Below are 24,733 nucleotides of genomic sequence, written 5' to 3'. Positions count from 1 at the left end.
TAGATCTCAAATGCTTTCTGGAAGGCTAAAGGGTATTCCATTAGGTAAGGGCTACCATGGAAAAGGCAAGGTTTCTATAGAACCTCCAAGAGAACAATATTTAAGAGAAGATTTGAACTTAATAACTAGCAATGTCATGACCATGACTTCAGATTCTAATCTGAAGATGTTGCTCCAGCTGAACCTTTGGAATTTATTTATTTGTCAACAAGTACAAGGAAACAAATATGAAAACACAGGAAAAAATGGAACAAATAAATAGATATAAATAAGCAAAACATAGCCATAAACACGTAAAAAGAGTACATATAAATGGGACAGTAGGACAGTCTCAGGAGACACCAAGACAAGATTCAGATAAGGAGCAGCTGAGATCACGTTGCCTTTGCTGGAAACAATGTCTAAGCCTTGCTTCTGTTGTGAGAATCTTGTGAATTTTGTTTATGTAAGAGGTATTGGACCTCTGACAAATGGAATGGTTGGCACCCCTAAAGTGACTCTTGGAATCCTGGATTGGATTTGGACTATTCTGCACGCTCATATTAAAATATGAACACTTCAGACAAGCTTCTAGTTCATTAATAATCTTTTTGCACTGTTTACCACTTCAAGCGTGAAATAAATTTGCAAAATAGTATCACCATAGCAAACGTAATTGAATGTGAAATGAATTTAAATTCTTTTCTTTAACTATCCTCACCTTCCTTCTACAATTTGTTCTGATTTTCTAGTAATAGCTATTTCATTCATTTGTTATCCAGAAGGAAAATAAGTCAAGTATAAAAATAAAGGGAGTTTTTCTCTGTTTTCCCCCCTTTTTTGCTATTTCTCTAGCCTTAAGTCTGATACTTTCTGATACTTTCTGTAATTTTATAATCATATGTTCTCTCTCAAGTTTTCTCTCTTTTGCATTATTGCATTTTCCTTGTCATTATTTAGTAAATGCCACCAATTTTGCCTTCATTACAACTCTAAGCAATCGGCATCTGCTTTAAAGATACTTATGGTTTATTTAGTTCAGTGTTTCTCAACCTTGGCAACTTGAAGGTGAGTGGACTCAGAATTCTGAGAGTTGAAGTCTGCACCCCTTCAAGTTGGCAAGGTTAAGAAACACTAGTTTTTTTTAAGAAGCAATTTGTAAAAATATTTCAAATGTGACTATATTTTTAATCCACTTAAAACTTATATCACATTCCCGTCAAGCTTTTTGGTACATATTTTAATTTCTTAAAATTGTTATTTGTTTTCTTTAATCCAGAATGAAGTCTCACACATCAAATGTTTTCTGTTCTGAAAAGCCCTTTTAACTTCAAAATAATTTTGATTCAAATGTACTTAAGAAAGTAAGGTTTTAAGTGAGCCCAATGTCCTTAGAGGTTTTGTTGTTTTATGTTTGTTCTTTGACTTCCTCTGGGACAGTCCTAATCTGTGTTGATGGGAGGAGAGGTCTAGCCCACATCTTCTGATTGCTGGTTGCTTCAGTGCTCCATCCTCTCCCCACTTCTGTCTAATATTAACATGAAGACACTAGGTGTGGTTGAAAGCATTTCATTTGATTAGGAAAATAACTGAATAACTGATGAACAATGATTATTGTCCATTGCTAGTGAGTATGATAAAAAGCCATTCATTCAATGTGATCCTATGTGAATTCTATTTCGATGAAAAATGAGATAAGAAGTACGGACCTCTTTCTAATCATTTAGATTTGCTAAATAGCATTTCTTTCTTTTTTATTATTCCAGTGATTACAGAAAACATTAATGGAAAAAAAAACTTTTCTTTGCATTTTATAGTAGAAATAACTTGCCAGGCAGACTATATTGAAGATGGAAACATATTATCTCCAAAGTTCATTTATAAGGAAGGTGAGCGAATACAATTCTCCTGTCATGAAGGATATAGATATGTTGACAGACCAGATGCCTTATGTACCTTGAATGGATGGAGTACAAAACTTCAATATACAGGTATGTATGTCTTTAACGATCATAGTTATTCTGAAATCTTATGCACATTGAATGCATAGGATTGCAGCTCCATTCAATCTGAAAAAAAAATCTAGTGATTTAGGAAAGGAGCCTTTGTCTCTTTGTATTTGATTTCATTTTCACCAGAGATACTTACAGATAATATGAATAAGAAGTATTGTCTTAGAAGAGTCATCTTTCTTTTCTTTAACATGTAAAGAATGCTTTTTCAGTTTTCCTCTCTATCCTATAAATACTATCTATAGATAGTATTTATAGGAATACTATCTAGGTCTGTGATGGCAAACCTATGGCAGCAGGGCTCTCTCTGATGGCAGGCAAGCCATCATCCCAGTTCAGCTAAGCCATGCAAGCGCACACACTTCCTACTAGCCAGCTGCTCTTCAGTTCTCTGCTGTGCATGCACGGGAGCAGGCCATGTGCGGGGGAGGTGGGCGTGTGAATGTAAGAAGAAGAATACTTTATTGTCATTGTACATATATACACAGTATACCCATACAACGAAATTCACATAACACCCAGAGACCAGGCCCAACACACATGAAAATCCCCAAACACCCCCCCACCCACCAAAAATTCCCCGCCCCTAAAACATCCAAGCACCCATATACAGACCAAGTAATACTGTCCAACAGCTCACTGATGGTAGCCCTTTAGTTCATTGTTGAGTGCAATTATAGCTCTGGGATAAAAACTATTCAGAAGACGTGTGGTCCGAGTTTTAATTGTTCTGTATCTTCTGCCAGAAAGCAACAGTCCAAAAAGATTGTAAGCAGGATGGGAGGAGTCTCTGAGTATGTTGTGCAACTTCCTCAAACAGCGAGAAGTGAAGGTGTCATCCAGGGCTGGTAGCTGGAGCTCGATGATATTCTGGGCAGTTTTAATGATTCTCTGTAGAGCTTTTTTGTCTACTGCAGAGCTGCTCCCATACCATGCAAGAATGCCATATGTCAGGACACTCTTAATAGTGCTGTGATAGTAGGACAGAAGTAGATGCTGAGATAGATTTATCTTCCTGAGCATTCTCTAGTATAGCCTCTTCTGTGCCTTCTTCCGCAAGCATATTAGCATTCATAGTTCATAAGAAGTCCTCTGAGATATAAATGACCAGAAGTTTAAAACTACCGACCCTCTTCACCTCGCCATTTATGTACAATGGTAAATGTACTGTACATCTCTCTTCCTCCTGAATTATAAGTTCTTTAGTTTTTTGGATGTTAAGTGTAAGATTATTTTCTTTATACCACAATATCAGCCCTTGTACTTCCTTTTTATAAGCAGACTCATTGTTCTTATTAATGAGCCCCACCACTGTTGTGTCATCTGCACATCTAATAATTGTGTTGGTGCTATGCAATGGGGTGCAGTTATGTATGTACAAAAAATAAGGAACGGGATTAACACACAACCCTGAGGGGCTCCTGTGCTTAGTATCAGAGTAGAAGAATGGTGAGATCCCATCCTTACTGATTGTGGCCTATCTGTCAGAAAATCCTTTATCCATAAACAGATCCATGGGGGATGGGGGACATGTAGGGGGTGCACATGGGGCACATGTGGGGATGAACACACTTGCGCAGGGGCAGGGCACGTGTGTGTGTGTGTGTGCCCTTTCACATGGGGTGGGCGTGTTCAGGGGGCCGCATGTGCAAGCAAAGGGGTGGAGCCCATACACTGGGGACACATGCACATTGCATTTTGGGGGTTCACATGCTTTGGGCACTCGCTCCGGAAAAGGTTAGTCATCATTGATCTAGTTGATAATCCCACAAGGCAGCAAAACAAGCTATTTTTGGAAGCATGAGCAGAATTGGGCAACAGAAAATCAGTTGCCCATTGGATAGTATTCATCAGCAATTCTATTTCTGATGATATTCTTCCATAGAGCTTCAGATTGTTCATGGAACAATCAGGCAGATGTTTTTGATGTTTTATAGCCATGCCCTGACTTATTTAGTATTGTTGATAGAAAAATTGGTACCGAGTCTCCTTGAATCCACATGTTTGCTACCCCAATACATTATGACATGTTAGGTTCTTGGGAAGAACTTGATATGAATTAGGGCAAATATCAGCTAAAAACTGGCATACAAAAACTGTATATGTATTATTAGCTAAAACAGTCCAATAGCATTTACTTTTGTAGATTTTTGTGAATGGAAATTTTGTCAATGCGCAGATGTTTTAAATGTCATCCAAGATTTTGTATTATGGCACCTAGGATGCTAATATTGACTAGGATTATGGCAAGATGATGCCATAATGAAAGTCAGCATGGTGACTTCGGACCAATCAGTCTCAGCTCAACCTATATCATAGGGTGGTTTTGAGCTTAAAATAGGAGTATGAAGGAGTATTATGCATTTTTGCCTCTTTGAATTACTTAGATAGCAATACAACAGGATAAAAATCTAATAAATAATATTTCAACTTTGATTTTCAGATCTTGTTATTTTGTGATCTTTTCCAATTCTTGTTTTCAATTCTATTATCCACTAATATTGCCACCAATATTCCACTTTCTTATTTTCAACCACAGTTAAACCTGGCGTGTTATGAGCTGAGACTTTATTTGTTTGTTTTCGAAAATTCTGCAATATTTTAACCTGTTCATTGTCAACTACTTTTCCAACTCTAATGTTCCCACCGATTTTTGATCAAAATCCTTGACAGGATTTTTGACCAAGTTTTTGTTATATAATTTCAAAATTCATTTTTTTTCTTTCCAGCACATTCAGCAATTTCCAAGTTTTAACTTGCATCAGTACTTTTTTATTTTATTTTACTTAGTTTGTTAAACATGTACAGGATAACAGGTATAAGTATAAACATGGATATGAACAAAAATTGAGTACAAATAAATGGAAACATAGGACAGGGACAGAAGGCATGCTAGTGTGCTTATGTAAGCCCCCTTGTTCTGGACTGTCTTTTATATAATCTACTAATGTATGGTTTTATTATTGTTGTTATTTTAGACATTGGTAAATAACTACTAAATTATTTAAATGTAATAAATACTTGGGGCTCAGTGAACAATCTCAAACATCATGAAGGGGATGATGAATTGAAGAGTTGGGGATCAATTCCTTAGGGGAAAGATACAGGTAGCAGTTTTCCTCTGCCAGATGTCCTCTAGGTTTGATACACCTTATCCTTTGTACATTGAGGCAATTGCTTGATAGCTTATCCTGCAATCACCAACTTTTGAGGTAATATTGATCTCTGGTATTCTCCACATATACCTATGGAGAAAGTAAGAACGATTCCCTTGACAAAAATATATATATGCAGAAACTGTTGCCTAGGGCAAATGGGTTGAAGCACTTTTAAGTTGAGAAAACCAAGATAACATTTTGAAGGCTCTCACAAATTCTTCACTATTTACTGAATCAAGGAAGTTGAATATAGCACAATCAGATGCATAAGATATTGCTATTTTAACAAATTTCATGATGGTAGTCTTAAGCTTCCTTAGGCAATCCATCTGGTGAGGTTGATAGAACTGAAACACATAAGAAAGAGAGAAAGGTCCTACAGATCATAAACAAAATATATTCTATAGGTCCACTTCAAGGTTTATAGCATGAGGATCTCTCCTAATTTTGCAATCCATTAATCTCATAGGCAGTGACTGACCATCTATCCATACTCATCTTTCTCTATAGAAATTCACTGTCTACCTCCAGAAGTGAGGAATGGCCTTTCTCGACCTTACCAATCTCAATATAAGTATAATGATGCAGTTGAGATATGGTGTTCTCCTAACTCAAATTTAGGAAATAAGTTATCTAAATGCACTGCTAATGGTTGGAGCCCACCTCCTCTCTGTTAAGGTAAGCAGCTTTTTAAAAAAAGTTTCCTTGTTTTTAATTTCTTTCTAAAGCAGAAATTGCTTTACTGACAATGAATGATTTATTATGAAATAATAATAGTGGCAGCATAATTTATTAGACCTAGCAGTAGTGCTTCTAATTCATCCCATTAGCCAAACCTTGAGCATGTATATATATAACCAAACCTTGAGCATGTATAAATATAAGCATTTGACAACTTTATGCCTGTATGTGGGTTTTTTTCCCCCTGGATCTCCTATTTGGTGTTTGAGATTTTCTTTGATGGTTTTATAGCTTCAAGCTTTGATAGCTTGAAGGAGAAAGGCTCAGATCTCTGGTGAATTTCATCCCAGCCTGCAAGAAATGCTAGCTCAAAAGTCAACTGCAATTTGAAGTATGCTATAGAGTGTGCAAAATGACATTAGAGTAGAAAAAATAGGATATTTGTACATAATATTTCTCTAAGAGATAATAGGCAGCGACAGAGAGGTTAAAAATAACTGGCACATTACCTGCGCCAGGTGATTTTACCAGATGAAATTCTTGTACTTTCCAATGGTATGCTAATTCTCAGCCATATAGGAGTTGCTGGTATTCCAGATATTACCCTTTTCTGTTACATAACAGACTCCATGCCAAATCTAATGTGTGTGTGACAAAGCAAGGTGTAGGTGTTCCTTTACAGGGAACTTTTTCTTCTGAAGTTGGTCATGGGACCTCAAAGTGAAACGACTGTGGAAGATAGCTAATAGTTTTCTGGGAACAGTGATGGTCCTCTGTCTATTGAAGCATCACAGATAGACTGCATGGAATAATAGGAGAAATCAGCAAATACCATTTTGATACCGGGCAAGAAATGGTAGGGAAAAGTGGTTCTCTCTCTCTCTCTCTCTCTCTCTCTCTCCCTCCCTCCCTCCCTCCCTCCCTCTCTCTCTCTCTCTCTCTCTCTCTCTCTCACACACACACACACACACACACATAAGTGGTGTATTTTAAAACAACAAGGTTTGGGTCAGAGAAATACAAGAACTGCCATATTTTCCTCTCTTCCTGAATCCTGGCAGATTCCTCTCTTCTGGAGCTGAAATGAATAGAAACTCTAATTTATCCTCAGGGGAATATTCTCACTGATTACAATAGCCCCAGTGCAGCAAAATTCGTCTGAATCAACCTGATTTTTTTCAATAGAACATTCTTGAGTTGAAGACAATAGTCCATTGCAATCAAAGTAATTTCATTTAGTAATGACTTGTCATTATTAATTTATCCAATAGATTTCTGAGGGTCTAATCTGAGCAAAAGTAAATTTGGATTTAGTACAGTTCCTTTACTCACCCTAAATGTTATTCTTTTAGTTCACTCTGCCTGCCAGAATTTAGATCCTAAAATATATTTAAAAATCCAGATTAGCATCAAGAGTCCTAAAATCTTTGAGATCTTATTGAATCATCAATGATCTTAGAGATGAAGAAAAGAAGGAAACAATTGCTTAGTGACATAAAGCTCTACAATCTACTCCAGAACAAGTCTCAAGTTTGTTCATTTGATGTAATGTACAGAGATACAGTAATCATGTCTGATATTTCATCCATATTGTCCATGTGTGGAATCAGTTTAATATTGCAAAAGTATCAAAGATACATTCGGTTACAGAGGTTGCCTGGAGAAGCAGGAGGCTGAGCAGCGAGCCACCTTGCCTTATGGCTCCTTAGCTTTTAAATGCTGAATCTAGTCTTGATCTCCTTTTGTTCTCTTATTTGTGCCATGCATTTTTGAAGTGGTTGTTTTGTTTCCCCAATGTACAGATCTGCACATGTCTCACCGCCTTGTACTGCATATACCAAGTTGCTCACTTTGTGTCTGGGTGTTTTATCCTTGTGGTGGACAAAACAAAATACTTCATAAATGCATGTCACAACATAGGAGAACAAACTCATCAGGACAAAATTCAGCAGTCCATCTGAATTTTTAAAAAACATAGGCCACTCTTTTGAAAACAGCAAAGACCACATTTGACCACTGGTTTGAAAGAGGGGGTCATAGAGGCCATCTATATCAAAATTGAACAGCCCTCTCTCAATAGAGGGGGGGGGGATACTATATTATCTATCTCCAGTCTACAACACAATTCTTTCAGCAGTTCCAAGAAGGCTCCATACCCATTTGCATTACTCAGGTGACCCTAAAAACACAGGTAAACTTCCAAGTGGCCTCAGTGACTCTTTAAAAGAATGCAAATGACTATCTGCAAGGAATATAAATCCTTCCATTCCCCACTATCCAGCAAAAACTGGAGAAGCTTCTTGGAAGAGAAGTGAAACATCTTCAAATAATAACAAGAAAGTATAGTTCTCTCTTGAAAAACCACCTTTGGGACAACTGGATGACTGAGAATCTCCATAGACATTTTATTGAAACAACTTTTTTTTAGCCAATAAGGAAATGATGATTTTTGTATTGCTGACTACAGCTCCAGTATACTTTTATTGAGTGTGTGGTCTAAGGGTTATGGGAGTTTGTTTATTCATTGCATTTGTATTCCATCTTTCCTCAAGAGCATTACCTGTGAGGCTGAATTAGAATTTGGGAGCATCTAGTTCCAGAATCCAATTTTTAAAATGTGCACCTCAGATTCATTTTGACTGCCAGAGTTTATATAATAAAATATTAAAAATTATTTCAAAACATTTATAAGTTTATTGAATGTTATTGTGTCAATATTTTTTAAAAGGAAGAAATTGCTCAGTGACAGAATGATCTACAATGTTTGTGTCACTTTTTAGCCATTTAGTTTAATAAATTGAGATGCTGACATTTCAGAGTCTTCTTGCCCATGTATAGAATCAATTAATATCATAAAATTATCAGAAGCTGCATTCTGTTAATGATCAAGATGTAGCAGTTTAAAAAAAGACTTTGATAAATCGCAAAGATATATATTTATTTTTTCATTGTTCCCATTATATTTTACAGCTCTAAATAAATGAACAACAGGCCATATATAGCACACTTTTGGAACCAGATGATGGATGTCAGAAACCAGTGATGTGTGGTGAGGTTTATGGCTAGTGAGGCACTGACACAGTGGTGGGTTTCAAACTTTTTTAGACTTGTGGAACTTCCAGAATTCCACAGCCAGGCATGCTCAGTTCCGATTTAAAGCGACAGCATTTGTTTTTCTTCTTTGCAAAATAAGTTTCCTTCTTTCTTTTTCTTTTTCTTCTCCCTTCCTCTCCTCCCTCCCTCTCTCCCTCTCTCCCCCCTCTCTCAAACACACACACACACACACACACACACACACAGAAGTTGGATTGGACTATCTCTCCTACCCCCTTCCCCCTCTCACTCAAACAAACTCTCTCTCAAACATACACACACACACACACACACACACACAAAGTTGGATTGGAGGGAGACCACAGGAGGAGGCAGGAAGCCAGTCAAAGAGCCATACTGGAGCACACACACTTTCCCCCAGCCCAGCTTCACTGATTACAGGTTTGAAAAGGCAACGTGCCTGCAATCAAACTACACTTGGGAAGAGAGAGCACAAGCGAGCCAGAGTCCTTCCCTGCAGACTTTGCACAAAGCCCCGGCAACAGGAGGATGAAGTTTGAATTCCTCTCCCTCCCTCTGACCCACATGTACTTTTCCAGCTGTTTCAGAGAGGATTTCAACTCTGCTCTTGCCTCGTGTCCTCTGAAGAAGCCCCACCCAAACGAGCGCCCTCTACTATGAGGCAGGGAACTGCGTGCCTCACCTACGTCAGGAATTTTTAGCCTTTTAACCCTTGCTTAACTCTGCTCGAGTGATCATAAAATGCCTAAAGTCAGACTAGATGAGGCATGTAGTTCTCCTGCCTCCTCCTGTAGAGGGTGCTTTTTTAGAGGCTTTTTTAAACAGTTAAGCAGAGTCATCCATGGTGAGGCAGCAACAAGCTCAGCCTGACCTCAGCTGTCACCTTTTTCCTTTTATATATTTTTTCTTTTCATGATGACAGTGCTGAGGCTGTGCCTCCCCTGCCTCCCCTGACTGCACGTCACTGTCAGAAACCAAATATTCTCTTTAACATGACATGTGAAGCTGGATTGTCAACACCTATCAACATTGGATGTGAACCTAAAAGCCTATATTGTGAAAAGCTAGATTTCATCAACTTTATTGTTAAAATAAGAACATTTACAAACAACTTTTCAGACCATCTTTAAAACAGATAAAACATTGCAATATAACATTATAAATCAAAATTTAATAATACATCTAAAATGAGGAATATAGAATCTTTTTCTATGTACATTTTAGATTTAATCATTTGATTAATTTGAATTATCAGTCATGAACTCATCTTAAAGCAATGACAGTAGATAATTGTAATTTATATATTTAGCATATAGATGTGTTGAATTCTTTAAAAAATAAAAAAAGATTTTTATCGCCTAACAACTTACAATGTATTTTGTAAAAAAAACCAGAGGTATACAGTAAATGCTCCAATTCATTATCCAATCCAACCTCTATAAACAATTATTCCTCCTTGGGTTGCACTGGAGTTAGCATAATCCAACCTGATGTTAAGAATCAGAGGGAAGTTCAGCCAAATGGATCTTTGCTTATTCTAAATTCTAACATGGGAAAATCACAAACAGATTCAAGGTTTTGTTTTTCTTTTGTTTTCTCTTTTTTTCTTTTTGACTGAATGAAATTGTATAAATATGTATTTATTTAATTCATCTGCCACCCATCTCACCAGCAAGTGATTCTAGACGGTTTATAACGAGATAAAAATGACAATATTACAACAATAAAACAATAAATATTAAAATTAGCAAAGATAAAAAAAGGAAGAGCCAATATAAAATACGGTGATGGTGGAATCTTCTCTTAATCAACTAAATACCTCCTGTATGGAACGCCCCCATCAGGTCTCCAAATCAATTGGCAGAGCCAGGTTTTTAATTATAACAGCTAAATCTTAGAAATTGCTAAATTCAGCTAAATCTTAGAAATTGCTGCAGGCTTTCCAACCACATACCTTCAAAAACTGTTATTTAACACAAAATGGCTAAACTTTGCCATGATATAATTAAAGATGTGAGCAAAGTGAACCCAGGGGCAGGACTGCAGAGGGAGTGTCCATGTGTTTTCAAGCTTGACTAGAGGGATGTTCAGATTTGGTAGAGTTGTGATTCTGCACAGACACTGTTAACAGTGTGTTAGTTACAGATTGTGTTCCTGCACAAGCGCTTTATTAGGACCTCAGCCTCAGGTGGCTGTGAAGTTCTGCAGTTTAAAAGCTCCAGCCTGCTTTTGAGAAATAATATGGCATCCTCAGATTCCAAAGAAGAGTTGAATGGTTCTGCAAACCTCTTTACACTATTAAAGGTAAAGGTTCCCCTCGCACATATGTGCTAGTAATTCCCAAATCTAGGGGGTGGTGCTCATCTCCGTTTCAAAGCCAAAGAGCCAGCATCGTCCGAAGACATCTCCATGCTCATGTGGCCGGCATGACTAAACACCAAAGGCACACAGAACACTGTTACCTTCCCACCAAAGGTGGTTCCTATTTTTTCTACTTGTATTTTTACATGATTTTGAACTGCTAGGTTGGCAGAACCTGGGACAAATAACGCGAACTCACTCCATTACGCAGTGCTAGGGATTCGGACCACTGAACTGCCGACCTTTCTGATTGACAAGCTGTTGTCAAGGTTTTAATAAAGAAAATGGTTTGTTTAGACCCATTTTGCATGGATGTTGCAAGCTGTGCTATAATGTTATTGATAAACAGAGGACATAGAAATAGCAGAATAGGTTATGCTTTATATTTTGCAGTCTCTAAATTAATATCACATAGGCAGCAGTCAGTTAAAGCACCTTGCTTTTATAAGTCGGTGGTAATTATGGTAGTTGCAAATCTTCTGAAAATGTTGTTGATCTAGAATATAGGGGTATTGCTCTGATGTTGCAGTTATGCCCTCTGAATTCTGAATTACCAATAAAATCAAGTGTGAAAAGAAATATGCAATTATTTTTCAGTGTTGTTTTGGTAGAATCAACTATGAAAATAGTCTTTATTTCTGTATTCTATATTTAATATTCTAAATAAACATTTGTGGGAGGGTGAATTCCCTTTTCCAGGAGTAAAGGACTTATCCATGACATGCCTATACCCTTCATAAGCCTGTGAGAATTAATTTTCCTAGAAATAAAATAGTGATGGCTGGCTTAGTTCATCTTCAATCAATGAGCCATGAACATGCACATGCAACATAATATAGATATTAAAGCTGCAGAAAATAGAAATATGCACTACAAGGTGCTAGTGAGAGAGCTAGCAACCAACCCTCAGTGTAATAGTGACAAAATGACTGCAAAGAATATAAAACTTTCCATTACCCACCATTAACTTAGAATCGAAGAAGCTTCTTGGATGAGAAGCAAAATGTTTTCAAGGGAAAGTCCTGTTGCCCTTTATAAAAGCACCTTTGAGACAACCATAACCTGGATGATTGAGAATCTCCATAGATATTTTTCTCAAGCAACTTTCTGGGCCAGGTCTCAGGTTCCTCTTATTTGACTGCTGCCTTAGTAATGGCTCTTCTTGTCCTCCATGGCCAGTTTCTCTGCCTCTGCAAGTGGTGGGAGGGAGAAACACTGTTTACAATAAAGGAAAAAGATGATGAGATCTTGTTGACTCAATTCAAATTGCATTTAATAGATAATAAACATGTCATTATCTTGAGAAAGAGTTGATGGAATTGGCAGCAAAGAATACTTATACAAACCTGTGAAAAATGAGGTAAGAAGGGAAAGGTAGATCTTGTATAATTCTGATAAGGAGTCAACATTTTTATTTTCTCTTTTCTTTGATTCCCTGGGAGTTGGAAGTATTTTAACCTTCTGGATATTTATAGATGTACAACGCAACCCTAGTTCTGCAGAATCTGCGGGAAAAACAGGAACTAAGGTAAACAGTCTCCCTGATATTATTGGCTAATGATTAACTACATTTGGCTGAAGTTTCTAAAACTGCGGAGTTATTTAAGAAATGTATCTGCAACATGGGAGTCCTATACTTATTGACATCATAAATGCAAAATAGTTATATCAGATATCAAATGTAATTTTAAATCAAATCTCTACACTGCCCAACTCACTTGATTGATTCTGGATGGTTTACAATAAAAAATAGTGTGAAGACCTTGAAGAAAGAGGAAGCTACCAAGATTTTTTTCATAAATGTCCTGTATAATAATTTTGCTTTTAGCTGCTGCTACTGAAGATTTTGGGAAGACTCAGAATTTATCAACCCTGAAATGCAAGTGGTGATTTTTCCTTCTGAAGAGTTGGAAGCACTGCCTGAAAATCTGAACTTGATTTGTTTGTTCACAAAATTCTTGTGGAGTCCTCTCTTACCTGTCAAGATCATATTCTTATTCCAGTAATACTTCCTCCCCCTGGTTTCCTTGACAATAAACAAACATAAAATGAGGAAGGGGTAGTAATAGGTGAGAGAAATCAGCTGAGAAAGCCAAACTGCTGTAGTGAGGTTCGGTGGTTGAGACATTGCCTGAAGAGTTATGAAGATCTGGCTCAGTGGTGGGTTCTGGATCCCGTTGAAACCATTACAGTGCAATGGGGCCCAGCGTCCACCACATGAACGTGCGCAGCTGTCGCACACACACTTGCAACGCACACATGCGTCCTTACCTCCTGTGACACTCCACGATGCTTCCGTGATGCTCCAGCTGCTTGGTGGAGCATTGTGTTGGTGCCATACACTCCATGCCCCTGTGCGGAAGTCCTGAAGAGCTCAAATACAGGTAAGGAGGGCGGGTGGGTGGTATACTATTACTTGATTTGTTTGTTCACAAAATTCTTGTGGAGTCCTCTCTTACCTGTCAAGATCATATTCATATTCCAGTAATATTTCCTCCTCCTGGTTTCCTTGACAATAAACAAACAAACATGAAATGAGGAAGGGATAGTGATAGCTGGGAGAGATTTTTTAGCAACTTATTTCTGAATAGCAAAATAATTTGCATCAGTATTGTCAATTCACACCCGTGTTGAGGGACTTTGTTTCAGTTAATAAAAAGAATTTGATATGATAATAACCAAATGATTACCATGTGTAACAATGCTATTTTAAAACTGAAGTAAAAGTCCATTGTTTGATTTCATTGAAGTATTTGTATTTAATAGTTCATTTTACTTATAAACAAAAATATCCTCAAATGTATAACAGTAGAATAGGTATAAAAATGGAATATATTTATTGAATATAGTTCTAGCATAATTTAACCAAGAACATGCTGTAGCATCTAAACTTTGTCCCAATTTTTTCTCTCTTCCCTCCAAATGAGGTGATTTTATGAGAGCCTCAGGATTCCTCTATAGCACATAATACCTGCATAAGAACATTGATCATATAGGAACCATGTCTGCAGTGTCTGTAATCATTTTCTGTGCCAAGGAAATGATTCTTCCTAAGTCAGAAGTTTGAAATTTAAAAGATGTATCTTAGTTATGTTTGCATCAGGATAAATACAAAAGCAATTAGTATAAATTCACAGTAATAATATCTTCAAGGCCTTGGAGAAGAAAGAAAAGGAAAATATTCACATTTCAGCATACAGCTGTGTGTAAAAGTCCAGCACGCTTTCAGTTTAAAGCTGTATTTACATTTAACCAACTTTTCACTCATGGGAACCACACAAAATTATTACTTTGATGAAAATTTCTATAGTCGCATTGAGATGCATAATTTTTATTAATACAGCCAAAGTCTTTTTACAGTTTTGAATGAGTTTATGTGCTAAAACAAATACAATTGAATTTTTGAGAATGTTAGGATCGAAAGTAGCCAATCAGCAGCGAGCTTTGGCTGAACAATCAAAATGCACAGAGGCTAATTAGTGCAATAAGTATGTCAGAAGATTTCAAGCTGAAGAATTTAGGACGTACTGCCTGAATCTATCTGTGAAGCATCCATTGCACATTTATTATTTTATTTATTTATTACTTGAACTTATTAGTCGCCCCCTCTCCCCACAGGGACTCGGGGCGACGTACAAAAGTATTATATAGCGTACAGAGGAGGTAAGAATAAATAAATAAGTTACAATACCTAAAAAAGTTTAAACCCCAGTGAAATTAACCCTTAAAAACTAAAATTACCAATTAAAAATGCCCTGGGCTGGAGAGGTTGTAGTATTATGCCAGGTCAACTAGTCGAAACAGGTAGGTTTTCAGCTTCATACGGAAGGAGCGAAGGTCGGTTGTTGTCCTGATGTCTGGGGGGAGGTCATTCCAAAGGGTGGGGCCCACTACAGAGAAGGCCCTACTCCTGGGCGTCGCCCTCTGGCACTCTCTGGAGGACGGCACCCGGAGTAGTCCCTCTCTGTGTGAGCGGACGGGTCGCAGGGATGTATGGGGCAGGACGCGATCCCGATGATGATCTGGGGCTGTATTGCTGCTTCTGGTATTGGTCAGATACAAATCGTGCAGGGAATCATGAATTCCACGCAGTATGTTGAAGTCCTGAAAAAGACCATGCTTCCTCCAGCTCAGCAACTTGTAGTGAAGGACTTTTACTTCCAGGATGACAACACTCCTTGTCATCGAGCCAAGTCCATCCAGCAGTGGATGATGAAGCATGGTGTTTGACTCCTGGATTGGCCAGCTCAGAGCCCGGATTTGAACCCAATTAAGAACTTGTGGGCCAAGATTGGTTACGAAATAAGCAAGAAGCTTCTGAAGACCAAGCATTAGCTGATTCAATGCATTATTGCAGCCTGGAACCAAATTGTTACTAAAGATCACGTGCAAAGGCTTATACAGTCTATGCCGAAGCGATGCCGCCTGTTGATAAGCAATAAGGGCTGGCCAATTTCATATTAGTAACCATGTTTGGTTACCTAAATGGTCCTTTTCAGGGCCACAAACAATAAAAATGTTAACAAAACACTAGCATCGGCCTTAGTAATTGCAACATGTATGCCACTGGGTATGCATTGGTTATCTGTTTTCATAGTCATTGTAAGCATGCAAGAAAATTCACAATCCCCATCCAAACAGCACCACATTGCAAAAAGCTTATGCTTTTCACTTAAAAACCACCAGTATTTATTGAAATATAACAATATTTGCATAGCAATTATCATAAAATATCATAAAATCAATGGCCTATCTAAAAAATGGCATAAATCGTAAACCGTAAAGTGTGCAGGACTTTTTCACCCAGCTGTACAAACTTGAGATTTCTAAAAATATTCCATAAATATAAAATAGGTATGACAGATATTAAATGTAATGTATTTATTATCAAGTTTCTAATTTTATCTTTTTATCTGAGTCACTCTGGGCGATTTACAATAAAAAATAAAGTGTTAAGATGTGGAAGAATGAGACAAAGATTTCCATGGCCATAATTTTTCACAAAAGTCATGTATAACAACGTTGTTGTTAGCTGCTTCTACTGAAGACCTTGGGAAAGTTCAGAATTGATCAACACTGGAATGAAAGTAGAACTATTGCTTCATTTGTTTGATGTTACCACTGCAACACAAAGTTCACAAAGTTTTCATGAAGTCCTCATTTAGCTATCAAGAACATATTCTTATTCCACTAATACTTCCTCTTCACAAGTTTCATAACAAAAAGCAAAGCAACAAGCAAAAAGGAAGAAGGGATTTCAGTAGCTCAGAGAAATCAGGTGAAATAGCCAAACTGCTGATCTGAATTTTAGTGGTTGGGAGATTACTTGAAGAGCTATGAGGGACTGGCTGCTCCTCATTGCTGCTTTTCTTTTCTGGCCAGGCTGCAGATCTCAAAACGGTAAGTTAAGACAAAGAGAAATCAAGGGGAAAACAGTTTCTTTTTCATTCATTAAAGGACCAGTTGCAAACACTTTCATTTTTCTCTTGTGGTTTTCTGGAAATTTGTAATGCCAGATTCTTTAACAATATCATACTGTAGATTTATATTTCCAATTCTCTTTTCAAATATAATGTTTTTCAGCAACTGATTTGTTGCAAATACTTTGTATCAGTATTATAACTTCACATCCATTTGGAAGGTCTTTGTTTCAGTTAATAAGCAACTTGCTATGATAGTAACCAAGAGATTACCCTGTCTAAATGAGGCTTCATAAGTCAGAGTGTTTGAAATTATAGAGATATGTATATCTCAGTAGGGTTTATATCAGGATAAATACAAAGAAATCACTGGAAGTCTAAATTCACAGTGATTATATTCTTCACAAGAAAATAAGGATAATATTCACTTCACTAGACATTGAACCTAAGACTCTATTTGTTGATATTCATAGTAATATTCATATATTTGAAATATATTTATCACTCTTTTTTCATGGTTACAAAAGTCAAAGAGGAGAACTGAAACTGGCCTCAATCATCAGAGAGCATAGAAGGCATTCATTTCCGTATAATTGCAAAATTAACTAATAACACATCAGTACAATAATAAGTGAATGTTATCCCATATCCGGCTCTTACTTTCAAATTTGATAGGTGAAAGGTTAGAGATAGTTATTTGGCAATTATTTTCTTCCTTTGTTTCTGCCCAGCATGGCTGATTTGAAATGCATATTTGCATTCTTTATATACTATGGACAGTTACAGGCTAGATGGAAAAAAGACCAGAAAATTGGTATCATACAAAATGAGGATAATTTGGTAAAACAAATTAGGGATCAGAGTCAAATGCATATAAAAAGGTTGCATAATACACTGATAGAAATAGACTTGGAAACAGAGTTAGTTAAAGATTGCATGATAAAATGGGCACAAAACTTTGAAGAACCAATATTGATGGAAACATGGGAAAAGATTTGGGTAAGAAATGTAAAATTCACACAAGCTCAAAACTTGAGAGAGAATTTTTATAAGATGTTCTATAGATAGTTTAGCTTAGTTTAGTTTATTAGACTTCTAGACTTCTAGATGGCATTTAGATCCTAAAAAGTTAGCTTGTATGTATCCAAATTTGCAATCTAAATGTTGGAGATGTGATTGTGTTGACGCTACGTATTATCATGTATGGTGGACTTGTAAAAAAGTTAAAGCATTTTGAATAAAAATATGGTGGATTATTCAAAATATTCTTAAAAAGAGGATAAAGTTCACTCCCCAGCTGTTCTTGTTAGGAATAATTACAGATTGTACAGCTATAGAGACTAATTTGATTTTGAACTTAATAATAGCAGCAAGATTGTTGGTGGTGCAGTACTGGAAGAAGGAAGAACTGCCTACTATTCAAGAATGGATGTTAAAAGTAGTAAACTTAGCAGAGATGGCCAAAATTTCAGCATATTTGAAGGATTATTCAGATGAAAAATACAAGGTGGAATGGAAAAGATGGATTGACTACATTCAGAATAAATATCAGACTAAGAAATTCCAATTAGCTTATGAATGAACAAGGAATGTTACAATTTATCAAAAGTTAGTTTAATAAAAGGGGAGTTAAAGTACAAGAGGAGGTAGGATGCTATAGTTAGTTAGCTTATGTTAATGTATGATTGTTAAATGTTTATACCCTGTATTTTGCTCTGGGAGGCTGGGGGGGGGAGGGAGGGTTGAAGGAGGGGTAGGGTTGGGATGGAGGGAGGGAAGGGGAAGGGGAAATATTTGTAAAACTATTAAATTCTTCAATAAAAAAAGAAATGAATATCAAGGTTAATACTAGCAAGCAATGGTTTAATATCTCTAGGAAATGGATTGTTGACAGCATTAAAAATTTTAGTCCGATATTGCTGATGAAGTATACAGGGAAAGAAGACAGGGTGATTACAACTGAGAAAGGTTTAATCATGAAAATCCAATACATAAAGCTATCACAAAGATTTCTCCATGACCAACCAGGGTAAAGCAAAGTGCCAGCAAGGATGAAATTCCACAGAATTTCATGTTTGGGAGGAAATTTTGATAGCCTTTCAACCTCTCTCTACCTTCCTATGCTCAGATTTGCTTAGATTAGATATCAGCAAGAAAAGGCAGTTCTTGAGTTATGACCAACCTGGCGCCTCCCCATCACTATCATCATTTGTTATAGTCTTAAAGTGAGTCAACTCACATGACAATTGTATGACCTTTTTGTATTGCCCATTAAGCAAATTACTGTAGTTATCGCACAAATTCATAGTTGTTAAGAGAAGCAACGATTTACTATGGGCAGGGGTTTGCCAAAAACTGGAAATCAGTGTTCGTTTTTGGCAAAACTGTCATAACACAGGGTCATGTGACTGAAGGACATTATAGATGCAACCCAGTTGCCCAGTGACCAAAATATGTCACCATTGGGGTAGGCAACTGTTGGAATTTCAAATCCAAGTTGTAAATATCCCCTTTGGAACTTTGAAGGTCATTAAACAATGAGTCATTAGTCAAGGATTATCTGTAGTGTGGATTAAGTGTATAGCAGGTATTGGTTTATTACTTTAGACAAAAGTTATTTATTTATTTTTTATTTATTTAGTTTGTCAAACTTGTAAAAGATAAATAATACTTATACAAGCAATAAGGGCTGGCCAATGTCATATTAGTAACTAGGTTTGGTTACCTAAAAGTCCTTTTCAGGGCCACAAACAATAAAAATATTAACAAAACACTAGCATCGGCCTTAGTAATTGCAATACATATGCCAATGCGTATGCATCAGTTAATCTGTTTTCATAGTCATTGTAAGTATCAGGGTTCCAAATAGCATCCAAAATTAAATCAGAGTCCAAGGCAAAGTATTGCATTGTAAGCATGCAAGAAAATTCACAATCCCCATCCAAACAACATTAAATTCCAAAAAGCTTATGCTTTTCACTTAAAAACCACCAGTATTTATTTAAATATAACAATATTTGCATAGCATTTAGCATATAGTATCATAAAATCAATGACCTATCCAAAAAATGTCATAAACCTTAAACCGTAAACTGTAAAGCATGCAGGACCCTTTCACACAGTTGTAGCTTATATTCATATGAATTGAACTTTGGAGCCAGTCTTTTACTTATCATTATTTTTGATGGTTTCCTGGCAGTTGCTTTCTTGTTTCCCTTTTTTAATCTATTGATTTATGTCAAATGAACTATTTTACAAAAGTCATTTGTGGAGGAAAAGGAAGAGGAGCATTTCCTTGTCAACAGGGACCATGGAAGGTGTCCCTTTCCAGTGGTAGGATTCAACCCATTTAACAATCGGTTCGCTGAAAATATGAGTGCATATGCATATGCACATGGCTTCTGCATGCACACACAGCTTCTGCACATGTGCAGCTTCCACCATGTGGTGAGGATCGCCTGAGCAATCTTTCAGGGCCTGCTCTGCTCCACCTCTGCTCTTTGGGGCAGCAGCTGCTTCTCTCCGCTGCTGCTGTTGCTGGGAGGGAGAGCCATGTTGAATGCTGCTTCTCTCTGCTGCACGCTTTCTGGATGGGACTTAGAGGAAAGCGGAAGCTTATGGCTGCTAAATTTCACAAGAGATGCTCTCTCTCCCAGCAAGAGCAGCAGCAGAGAGAAGCAGCTTCTGACCCATGAGCAAACTGGCAAGGGATGGCTGCAAGATCTCCGCTATAGTGCTTTAAGTAAGAAGAATCATCCGGTAGTTTGTAGCCAGAGGGGGGGGGGGCATGCAGGCAGAGTTCCAGGCCAAGGCCAGAGTTGGGGAATGGCACATTCCCGCATGTCCCTGGATCCCAACCTGAAATGAAGGGTGAGTGGGCAGCATGCTTATCTTTGGTGAGCAGAACAGGCAAGGCATGGAGATTAGCTGGACCATGTGGTGAAGGGAAGATAATATATATAGGCAGGGCAGGATGGGGAACGGTGGGCGGGGTTATCTAGTGGTCAATTTTAGCAGTTTTCCGAACTGCGCAAAATTATAACATCCAGTTTACCCAAACAGGTCCGAATGGGCTGAATCACTCCTGACCCTTTCCCAATAATTGTAAAATTAGCTGATAAACCATTGGTACAATAAGTAATCATTGCTACCACATTTCAAACGCTTACTTTCAACTTTGATAGCTGAAGAGTTAGTTATTCTATAAATATTTTCTTCTCCTGCTTCTGCCCACCATTGCTGTTTTGAATGAATATTTGCATTCTCTATACTGTATAATCTATCTATCTATCTATCTATCTATCTATCTATCTATCTATCTATCTATCTATCTATCTATCATCTATCTATCTATCTATCTATCTATCTATCTATCTATCTATCTATCTATCTATCTATCTATCTCAATATCGCACTATTATATTCTCTTATCCCCTATCTCTAAAAAAGATAAGAAAGGAAAAGGGAACAAGGGAAGAACAAGATGAGAGACTTATAGCCTACAGAATAAATTATCAGCTGGCACCATTTAAACCTGATAAAAACAAAGAAAGTATAGATAATAATTATTGAGAAATTAATAGGAAGGCAGTACTAGTAAGAAATGGATTTATTTATCTGGGAAAAGAACTGTTTCCAGCTTTAACATTTTTGAGTCAGATATTGTTAAAGAAGTATACAGGGAAAGATGACAGGGTGATTACAATTAACAAAGATTTATTGTTGAAATCTAATATGTGCATAAGAATGATTCATTCAGGACCATCCATGGTAAGTACCAGCAAGGGGAAAATTCCACAGAATCAAAGAGGTTGCTTTGGGGAGCAAATTTAACAGCCTTTCAGCTTCTCTCTATCTCCCCATCCACAGAGTTACTTAGGTTAAGCATTAGCAAGGAAGGTTACATATTACAGGCAGTCCTTGAGTTATAACCTAATGGAGCCATCCCATCACAATTGTAACCTGCTAGATCATAAAATGGATCAGATTTTATGAACATTTTCTGTGGTGGCCATTAACAAATTGTCCCAGTCATTAAGCAAATATGTGTTTGCGGTTCACTGTTGATGTGGTTTAGCTGTAAACTGGAAGTAAATGCTGGTTTTCAGCAAAACTGTCATAAAATCATTATGTGTATGTGCAAATAGCCATACATGCAACCCAATTGCTCAGCACTGAAGTGCATTCCTGTGACCGAGGGGCAGGGGAATGTTGGAACTTTGAATTGGATCATAAGCACTCTCCAAATAAGTACCTTGGAATTCAAACCATTGCTAAACCATTGCTACCTGTAGTTAGGATTAAGTGCCCACCAGGCATTCCTTTCCTAATATGTATGTAAAGTGGAAAATATTTAACTTGGGTTAGAGCAAGAAGTTTGTTATCTCACAGTACATGAGAAGTTCATGAGAGCAAATAGGAAATGTGAGTTCTGTAAGCAAATAAGATAATTTTATGAAAATACAATTTCAGCCTGTGAAGAACCAGAGGACATTGATTTTGGGGAAATTGTAAGCACTGAGAAAGCCAAGTATCTGGAAAATGATCAACTGCAGTACAAATGCAATCTTGGATATGTCTTGGAAGGACCTGAATGGATTCGGTGTAAAGGACAAAAATGGACACCTCGTCCACCAAAATGCTTGGGTAAGCCATCATGTTTCCTTTTTTGTAGACTTGGAAGAAAATGTAGAATTGTTCCAATAAGACAAGAATTGCAGCTGCCAAATTGTTTGAGAACTAGCTTGAATTTGGACCCAAGTTTTCTCTCTACACTGGAGCCACAAACTGTACTGGTGTCATCTTCTTCAATTTGAAAGCTGGAAAAATTAAACTGACAGCACCTTGCTGACAAAGGGCCATATAGTTAAAAGCTATGGTTTTCCCAGTGGTAGTGTATGGCTGTGACAGCTGGAGCACAAGGAAGGCTGAAGAAGTGATGCTTTCAGATTGTGATATTGGAGAAGACTCTTGAGAGTCACTTGAGCTGCAAGGAAATCAAATCAATCAATCAATCCTAAAGGAAATCAACTCTGACTGTTCTTTGGTAGGAGAGATAGTAAAGCTGAAGCTGAAATACTTTGGCCAACAAATGAGAAGAGTGGACTCATTGCAAAAGATCTTGAAGTTGGGAAAGATTGAAGGCAAAAGGACAAGGGGACAGCAGAGGATGAGGTGGTTAGAATCTGGGCAAACTTCAGGAGACAGTAGAAGGCGGGTGGGCCTGGCTTGCTATGGTCCATGGGGTTTTGAAGAGTCAGACACACTTAGCAACTGAACAACAACATCACAATTTTAAATAGGCCATTATAATATTTACTGGATAGCTCAGAGAATATTTTAAAAGTATTCTCTGTCAAACCCATTATATTGAAGGATTAAATGGCGGGGGAAGACATCTAGTCATATGATTCAGTATTGACCCACTATTAACAACAATAAGCTCATTAATATGAGCACCAAGGAGAAAACAAGAACATCAAGGGAGCCATCTTCTGCATCAATATGGATATGCAGCAAATATGCAACTCAAATAACTCAAAACATCTTTGCAGAACATTCTGAATTGCGCTGTGTGTTCTTAATTTAAAACAAACATAGAAGAGCATCTTTTTGGCATGATCCTACAATCCTGTCCCCTGGCATAGGGCTAAAAACTATAGCAGAATCATAACTTGTTTATCATTAATACTGTGCTCTAACTTGGCTTATTTGTATTTGGCCTGGAACTATCCATTGTGATTTGTAAACTTGACTGATTTTCTTAGGGGTGGAATAGAGGAGAAACCAATGGACAATTATCTCCCTTGAGAAAATCTACCTTCTTTTCTGTGTTTTTTTTTTTAGCACCCTGCAGAATCACAAGACAACAGCTAACAACAAAAAACTTGTTTGTGTTTGGGAGTCAAAGAAAAGCTCAGCTTATTCAGAGTAATCATAGTCTACAATTTCTGTGTAATGAAGGATATGTGCTTGTGGTTCCATCAGTCAGAAAGTGTGTTGATGGTTACATAGAGTTGCCATTGTGTATCTCTGGTAAGTATGCTGCCAATATCATGGATTTCCGCCTTAAGATTAATCATTAAAACCTAATTAAAGTAATTAAGATAAGATAATAAATATGAACATTTGCTTCTAAAGTTACATTATTTTAAAAGTGATTTAATCTTCACTGAAATCACTTACATCTTGGTTTAGACTTTTATTATTTTTAATCGAAAACAGCAAAGAAAAACTCCTTAAACACATCAGATTTGAGAAGGGTGTTCTCGTATTATTTTCCAAATAAACAAATTATCTCTAAAATTCAATCCAAAATCTTGAGCTTTAGCTAAGAGTTATTTTATTTTATTTTTATTTTATTTAATTCAGTTTGTCAAGCATGTAAAAGATAACAGATATACGGTATACAAACATAAATATGAACAGAGTAAATGGATACGAATAAATGGAGACAGTAGGGCAGGGACAGTAGGTATGCTGGTGCACTTATTCATGCCCCTTACAGACCTCTTTGGAATGGAGTGAGGTCAACAGTAGACAGTCTTAGGTTAAAATTATGGGGCTTGGGGATGTAACAATGGAGTCAGATAGAGCATTCCAGGCATTGACCATTCTGTTGTTGAAGTCATATTTTCTGCAATTAAGTTTGGAGCGGTTTACCTTGAGTTTGTATCTATTGTTTGCTCATGTATTATTGTGGTTGAAGCTGAAGTAGTCTTTGACATTGACATGATGCTTCCTTGTAGTTAAAAATATACATAATATTGGTGGGTATTGGAATTTGTTGTGATAAAAGGAGTCCTATATTTTGCATGATGAACAAACTCTTTTGTTTGAAATTGGTAGGATGAACTTGTCATATATCATGTTAATATTAAGGTGACTGGGAATATGATTTTATTTTATTTAATAATTCCATAGGTTCCAGAGGGATATTTTGTTATTCTTTGTTTGAAGAAATTTAATTTATAGATTGTTATGTCAATTATACAAAAAATAGTCCAGAAGATTTTAACAGTTTTCATAATTATCATTTATTTGTTGT

At 37.0% G+C, this 24,733-nt stretch overlaps 2 protein-coding genes and 1 long non-coding RNA gene across 7 annotated transcripts in view; 2 read left to right on the top strand and 1 right to left on the bottom strand.

Annotated features, from left to right (window-relative positions):
- LOC309388775 (complement factor H-like) overlaps nucleotides 1-24,733 on the top strand; it is a 499,219-nt gene that overhangs the window by 12,090 nt on the left and 462,396 nt on the right. The window lies entirely within an intron of this gene.
- On the bottom strand, nucleotides 10,822-13,384 carry LOC309388779. The gene is made up of 3 exons (XR_014174841.1): nucleotides 13,244-13,384; nucleotides 12,613-12,771; nucleotides 10,822-12,481 (listed from the first exon to the last, which is right to left on the bottom strand). It is a non-coding gene; the product is annotated as an uncharacterized lncRNA (long non-coding RNA).
- LOC309389593 (complement factor H-related protein 1-like) lies at nucleotides 16,259-23,771 on the top strand (the record flags this gene model as incomplete). Its single annotated transcript, XM_081948145.1, has 3 exons — nucleotides 16,259-16,666; nucleotides 22,159-22,332; nucleotides 23,533-23,771. Exons 1-3 carry the CDS (start codon nucleotides 16,603-16,605, stop codon nucleotides 23,769-23,771), a joined length of 477 nt encoding a protein of 158 aa, XP_081804271.1. The 5' UTR covers nucleotides 16,259-16,602.

Source organism: Natrix helvetica (assembly GCF_964273705.1).
Source record: "Natrix helvetica genome assembly, chromosome: 3".
Taxonomy (NCBI): domain Eukaryota; kingdom Metazoa; phylum Chordata; class Lepidosauria; order Squamata; family Natricidae; genus Natrix; species Natrix helvetica.
This window is presented reverse-complemented; position numbering and strand designations above follow the sequence as displayed.